Here is a 7,500-nt window from a genome sequence, read left to right on the forward strand (position 1 = left end):
ACATGTTGAGGCCAGGCTGGCTCCCACAGGGCCGCTGACAGCTTTGGCTGGGCCCGGGACAAAGTCCTCTGAAAGACCCCCCCACCCAATACATTCCATGTAATGGGACCCAGTTATGGGCCCCCAATCTCCCTGGGCCCGGGACAGCCGACCCCTTTGTCCCCCCCTTGTCAGCTTCCCTGGTCTCCCATCTCACCTCACAATAAGCCGTCGTCCTCGTCCGCCCAGGCATGTAATATTGCTCTCCAGAGCTGCATATCCAGATGCATCAATGTCAGCCGTGTGAATGGCAGGTGGGTACTGTCTGGCAGACTCATGGAAATGTCTGTCCGCGAGTGCTGGATTTAGCCCGAACGCTTGACAAAGCGGGAAAAATGGCAAGTCAAAGCCGACATGGATGAGCCATGCAGGCTGGATTTTTCTGACATGTTATTATCTGCAAATAATAAAAAAGAGCGGGTCCGTTGCTCTACTATATACGTAGGTAGGTAGATGTGTGCGTTGGAGGTTACACAGCACAGTGCATTGACACAGCGAGTGAACTGTACATGGAGGCAGGGCTGACTCATGGCATCTGTGGGTTGGCGTCAGGGGCGGTTCTAGACAGGGGCCAGAGTGGGCCAGGGCCCCTGTAGATATCCTCCTCCGGGCCCCCAGTTATGGCCCCTGTGCTGTCAAAACAGTCAATGACTTAAAAAGTTAATTTGGTCTAACCGCAGCATGATATTCATTTTGGTATATTATATATCCATAACATTAAAAATTGATCTCGTCTGCCAATTTATGTGCCCCCCCCTCCCGAAAGAACACTGGACCCACCTCACCCCCTGATACTTTCGGTCTGGAGCCTTTACTGGCTGTTGTGGAAGGCCAGGTAAAAACAAAAAGAAAGAAAAATCCAATCCAATCAACTGTACAGCGTGGTGACAGCAGTCCTGAAAAAGAACACGTTGAAAAAAAAGAAGCAAGAAGACGAGGCAACAGCAAAAGCGGAGGGAAACCTTTTGTTGTTGCGAAAGACGTTTACAGAGGCCAGGGGAAAACTGTCTGTGAGCTATTCCTGTCACCATTCATTCTCTCACACAAGGTACGGCTCTCTCCGCAAGCCGAGGGCAGGAGTGTTTGGCTTTGAGGCGCGACCCGAATAAAATAAAATAAAAAACCTCATCGCAGCGATAGGGGCAGCAGTCCTGGAAGGAGGTCAGGTCTTATCTGCGCTCAGGTCCGACTGCCCTCCGCACACACCGCACATGCTGCACATGCTGGAACACACAAAGCCAGCAAAACCTGCCAGAACGACAGACAGGCAGACAGACAAGGGAGGGTGGAAAGGCAAAGCAAAAAAAAAAGGCAAGGCGGGGTAAGGTAGTCAGTCCCTCTCTCCAGTGAGAGACAATGATGTGCAGGACGATGACAAACGAGCTCGGCCCCAAAACCAAAAGCTTCCAGCTCCATTCATCAAGCCAAGCGGGGGCCAAAGGAGAAACATCTAACGGCATGCTCTGCTCCGCAGTACTGTCCAGCATTAGGCAGTAATAACCCCTCTTAGAGTCAGTGGCGTGCCTCGCCCCTGTATTTATTGCTGGCTTCAAGGCCAAGGAGATGAGGCGATCAATATTTCGGGTCTGAATGGGGGACAATGGAGTGGAAGAGAGAAGGAGAAGGGATCGGGGGGGGGCCTTCGCAATTGCATTTTGGCTTTGAGTCTTAGCTCTGTACACACACACGTACTGGAAAGGCCCTCGTTAGGTAGAGCAAGGCCTGTTTACTGCTCACAGATGTATGCATATACTAGGGCTGGGTTAAAAAGATCGAATCGCGATCCAATATCGATTCACGTTCGAAAAGGGCGATATCGATTCACTACTTTGTGGATCGATCTTTTGCCGATCATTATAGGTGCTATATACTAATCCACATCCTGTAGCTCTCTTCCACAGTTTCCCACTTATTTGTCACATACAAAGGTATTTCATGTTTGTGTGGACGTCAAAGGCTGAGATATTTAGGTTTTTATAACCAGTCCTAGAATTTTAGGCAGAAATGGGTTAAAGTGATAGCCCAGCAATACAAAAGATCGATATCGAATCAAATCGGATCGGATCGTGGATCGAATCGGATCGTAGCCTTCTGGATCGGAATCGAATCGATCCAGGAAATTTGGATCGATTCCCAGCCCTACTATATACCTATAACTCCAACCACCAGGACACACATGAATTCACACACACACACACACACACACACACACACACACACACACACACACACACACACACACACACACACACACACACACACACACACACACACACACACACACACACACACACACACCACGTACAAACACATACAACTAACTTCAATAGGTCAGAGGGGCGGCCATGGCTGTTGATACAGTCGGGGCAAAGTGTAGCCCAATGGGAACATATATGGTATTCATGAAGCGAGGTGGTCTGGAGTTGTTATTAAGACCTGAACCGCATTGCATTGAATGGGGAACACACGCACACACACACACAGACATAGACACACACACACAATCACACACACATACACACACACACACACACACACACACACACACACACACACACACACACACACACACACACACACACACACACACACACACACACACACACACACACACAATCACACATGGGAGATTGAGCGCCGCCATACATACCATTCATCTCGGTAAATGCGCACTCCGCTGTGCTACAGATGTGTAGGCCATTAGCGGTGGGTGTTACTATTGCATTGCCTGCTTCGTTCGGGGAGCTGTGATTAGTCAGGCCTGCTGGTAAACAGGCGGGAACCCCATAATAGGCTTTCCATGCCATTGACTCACCATTGAGTCTTAACCAGCTAATGTGTGTAATATCGCACGTTAGGCCGCCATTATTTTTTTCCAGGCTGCGAGACCCGACACGACTCGCTTCGCCTCGAGTCGACTCTATAGTGTCTCGTGACCACCGACACCATCAGCAGTACGAACAGCGGCACACAAACAGAGATGGAATTAATTGGATTGCTTCATCGAACTGACACCGTCAGCCCTGTCATTGATAGCTAAGGCCTAGCATCTGGAAGTGGATAATGAGATGTTTGGGGGTCAATTGGTTTAGGTGGTAATGGGAATCTCATGAGGGAGCAGGTCGGCGGTGGCAGCATCAGCTTAGCTTCAGCTCAGCAGCCAATAATTTACTCCTCACGGCTACGACGACAACAGCGCGAGTCTATTCGTAGTGGTAAACAATACTGAATACCGGTACAGCGGCAGTGATACCACAGAGGGAGCAGGGTAGACTGACCTGACAGTGTTATGACAGGCCAGGCAGGCCACGTAGGACAGCCGTCAGGGGGGTCCCGGTCAGAGGGAGATAGTGTGCCCCAGAATCGGGACCCCATTACATTGTAGGCTCTGAGTTGGGGGACCTTTCAAATCAATCAATCAATCAGTCAATATTATTTATATAGCACATTATCATACATAATATGTCATTCATACAAAAACATAACTGTCATTCAATGTCCTAAAGAGTAGAGAAACAGAAAAAGAAGAGAGAAGAAAAGAAAATATTGTATTGTATTGTATTGTATTATACGTAGATAGTTAATAGCTAACTATCACCAAGGGCAGATGAAATTAAAGCTGTTTGACTTTGTCCCGGGCCCGACCAAAGCTGTCGGCGGCCCTGAGGCCAGATGACACATGCTTGTTCATGGTCATGTTCATGATCCTGCTGCACCTGTTCCTTCCGGGTGGAAATTGAGTTTCAATAGGCTGCTGTGTGGCTAGGGACGGAGCTATAGGGAGGGCAAGCAGGGCACTTGCCCCTGGGCACAGGGCCCTCCCGTGTTGGTTGTGGGGACCCTATTGTGAGCTTGGCAAGCTGCATAGGGGGCCCTATAAGTGTCTTGCCCTGGTGCCCTGTGTGCAATTTTTCCGCCACTGTGTGTGGCACACATGGTGGAAGAGGGACAATCAGTTGAATGGCAATGTGTGAGATCATGAAAGGCTATCGGCCAGGCTAAACGCTAGCAGCTAACGTTAGTGTTAGTCAGCTCAAGTGAGGTACATAGTACATACAGTAGCAGAAGCCAACGCTACCTTTTTTGCCCTGGAGCTATGTCTGGCCACAAATCACATTTCTCTCTCTCTTCTCTCTCCCTCCCTCACTCCATCAGTTTGTTTGAATGTGTGGGGCCTGCTTTGAATCCCCCACAGCTGGCTATTTGTATACAGCGATAAGTGTGCTGCCCATAGGATGATGAGTTATGGTGGGGGGTAGTGAGTGTGTGTGTGTGTGTATGTGGTGGGGTGCGGGCTCTCGATACAGTCGTACAGTACAGTACGTTCGAGAAGAGGCGAGAATATACTGCCTTGCCCTTTTTCTCGCCGATCAAACGGCACTGGGGAGATGTGTTGTGATGTGATAAGTGTACCTCAAGGAGCATTAATATTGCTTTACTCTCAGGTGGGTTTGCCAGCCAGCCAGCCAGCCAGCCAGCCAGTCGGCAGGCCAGCCTCCCACCTCCTCAACATCCACATACTCCTCCTCCCCCATCCACCTCCTCCTTCAACGACAGGGTGCGCAGACGGACGGGCAAGCCGTTATACATTATAAATCATTTACAAAGTAATTTTGGAGTGCAATATCCCCCCGCCGCTAAACTCCCCGGCTTTGGCCTCCATTGTGGCTGCCGCCTCCAGAGAGTGACGGAGGGGTTGAGGGTCCTAAGCCTTAAAAAATTGAAAATTGATCAGAGGGGGCCCTGCAGATAGTGAGCGTAAGCGTGGGGGCTCTGAGTAAGTGTGTGTGTGTGTGTGTGTGTGTGTGTGTGTGTGTGTGTGTGTGTGTGTGTGTGTGTGTGTGTGTGTGTGTGTGTGTGTGTGTGTGTGTGAGAGAGTGTGAGAGAGTGTGTGTGTGTGGGCTTGGGCTTAAGTGTGTGTGGGCTTTGTGCATTTGTAACAGAGAGAGGGAGAGAGGAGAGAGAGAGAGAGGGGACAAGTGAGAGAGAGAGAAACAGAGCGAGTGAGAGAGAAAGAGCGAGAGATAGGCAAGAGTGTGTGTGTGTGTGTGTGTGTGTGTTAGAGAGAGAGAGAGAGAGAGAGAGCGTGCAAGTGAGAGAGAGATGAGAGGGAGACAGAGGGAGAGAGAGAGAGAGAGAGAGAGTGTGTTAGTTAGTGAGTGAGTGAGGGAGAGGGAGAGAGAGAGAGAGAGAGAGTGTGTTTGTTAGCGAGCGAGTGAGAGAGTGAGAGAGAGTGAGAGAGAGAGTGAGAGAGAGAGAGAGAGAGAGAGAGAGTGAGAGTGAGAGTGAGAGAGAGAGAGAGAGAGAGAGAGAGAGAGAGAGAGAGAGAGAGAGAGAGAGAGAGAGAGCACGGTTTGCCAGTGACTCCTTCCTCTGCTGCTTGCCACTGATTAGCATTTACAGTGGCTGCTGCGCCATGCACCGGTGCAGGCTAACACTTGCAAATGTGATCTTTTCAAAATGGCCAAGGGAGCCCCAGCTGAAAATATGTTATTTCACGTCTTCATCTCTCTCTGCTGCCTGGGAAAGGCTTGACAGATACAGTACAATTGCTCCATCTTCATTGCGTTGCATTGCATTTTTTTCTCTTTTTTTCTTTTAGATCATTCATGTTATTTTTTTAATGGAATCATATTCAGTACTTATGCTGGATCAGTGTTCTCTCTGTATCAAGCATAATGTGATTTGACTAGACAACAATGCAATACAATAAGATGCTGTCAGAATTTGTGATTTCATATGGCATTTATCCAGCAAAACAATGCGCAATGTGACAAGCCATGTATTATGTGTTTTTTATGGGAATTGAAACACAAAATATGATAAATGTGGGGGAAGAAATCACAGAATATAGACATAATAATGTTGATCACAGAACTAGATATACATGTAAATTGCTGCATTGTCTTTAGCAGGTCATTTTCACAGCAAATGCAAAGCAGGCTTTCTGTTTCCACAGGCAATTTTTATATCAGGATTTCGAGCCGCTCTTACTGTTATAGTCAAAGCCTAATGCATGAATGGAATCTCCTCATACAATTGTAGTGGTTTCATTTGGAGGCACTTCTTGTACAAAGTACGTGAAGTCACCAAAAGCAGACAGTTTGATCAATTCTCTCTCTCTCACACTGAGTAGCTCTTAGAGTACCTGGTGTCATCATGATAGCTGTTTGACTGAAAACACTGACGTGGAATGTTCCCCCCTTCATTTATCCATTTATCGGGCCAGTGCATAGTGGATAGAAACATAGCCCTTGTTTCTTTTATTTTTCAGGAAAAACTCATGCAGGCTTTCAATTGCAATGGATTGATGGGTACTTTAGACGCACTGTCATATTTATGTGTGCTGTTTAATGTCAGTACAGAAATGGACTCTCAAAGTCAATAAAAAAGGAGAGCACAGTGCATGGTGGGGGTGATTGGGAGGTTTTGGGGAAGGAGAAGGGGGTTTGAGTGAGTAAGCGGCTTGGCTGTCTGGAGATTCTCATTAATTTTCCTGTTCTTTTCTCTCTCTCTCTTTTTGCTGTGCAGGATAACCGATCTGACAAGACGACCGGGCAGTGAATGAAGACCCATCTGGAGAGAAACTAAGAGGGGATTCACTTTCTTCCCCTTTTCTATTCCCTTGTTTTTTTGCCCCCACCCTCCTCCCCCAAACTCCTGTCACAGGCTGCTCGGTCTACATATAACCAATGGGGGCCGACAGATCCCAGAACTGAGCCAGGCAGCTAGCTTTTTTCTAGCTGAAAAAGAGAGAGAGAGTGAGAGAGAGAGTGCGACAAAAAGAAAGGAGTGAACGAAAGAACGAGGAGGTGTGTACATGTATGTTGGTGCCCTGCCATCTCAGCCTTTGTCACTGCGGACCATGTGGTTTGTGCCGAGGAGAAACCGGCCCTGCGTTGCCGCCGCCGCCGCACACCGTCAGGCCTTCCATGGTGGCCTTGCTAGCTGTAGCATTAGCAGCAGCAGCAGGAGGAGGAGGAGTGTTGGCGGGACTACGAGGCCCTGCGCAACGTTCGCCACGTCAATGTGGATATTACCGCTATTGATCCTCAGCTGGTGCTCGGCGTTCGCGCGGGCCCAGAGCTATCATCAGCCCATCGCGAACACCAATTATGGCAAGCTGAGAGGGGCGCGCGTCCCGCTGCCCAGCGAGATTCTGGGGCCCGTGGACCAATACCTGGGAGTTCCCTACGCGGCGGCCCCTACGGGGGAGAAACGTTTCCTGCCCCCCGAGCCGCCCTCTTCCTGGTCGGGCATCAAAAACGCCACCCACTTTGCCCCCGTGTGCCCCCAGAACATCCACAACGCAGTGCCGGAGATCATGATGCCCATCTGGTTCACCTTTAACCTGGATATAGTTGCCACCTACATACAGGACCAGAACGAGGATTGTTTGTACTTGAATATCTACGTTCCAACTGAGGATGGTGAGTGTATCGGGTAAACCTGAGAGAAGCA

General features: G+C 49.0%; 1 protein-coding gene across 1 annotated transcript in view; it reads left to right on the plus strand.

Moving 5' to 3' along the window:
- Nucleotides 1–6,769: 6,769 nt before the first annotated feature.
- Nucleotides 6,770–7,500, plus strand: part of nlgn3a (neuroligin 3a) — a 237,021-nt gene continuing 236,290 nt past the window's right edge. Inside the window, exon 1 of the mRNA XM_063190692.1 lies at nucleotides 6,770–7,469. Within this exon, the coding sequence (XP_063046762.1) occupies nucleotides 6,860–7,469 (610 nt within the window). The 5' untranslated portion in view covers nucleotides 6,770–6,859. The remainder of the gene's footprint in view (nucleotides 7,470–7,500) is intronic.

This window comes from Engraulis encrasicolus, chromosome 23, assembly GCF_034702125.1.
Source record: "Engraulis encrasicolus isolate BLACKSEA-1 chromosome 23, IST_EnEncr_1.0, whole genome shotgun sequence".
In the NCBI taxonomy this organism is placed as follows: Eukaryota; Metazoa; Chordata; class Actinopteri; order Clupeiformes; family Engraulidae; genus Engraulis; species Engraulis encrasicolus.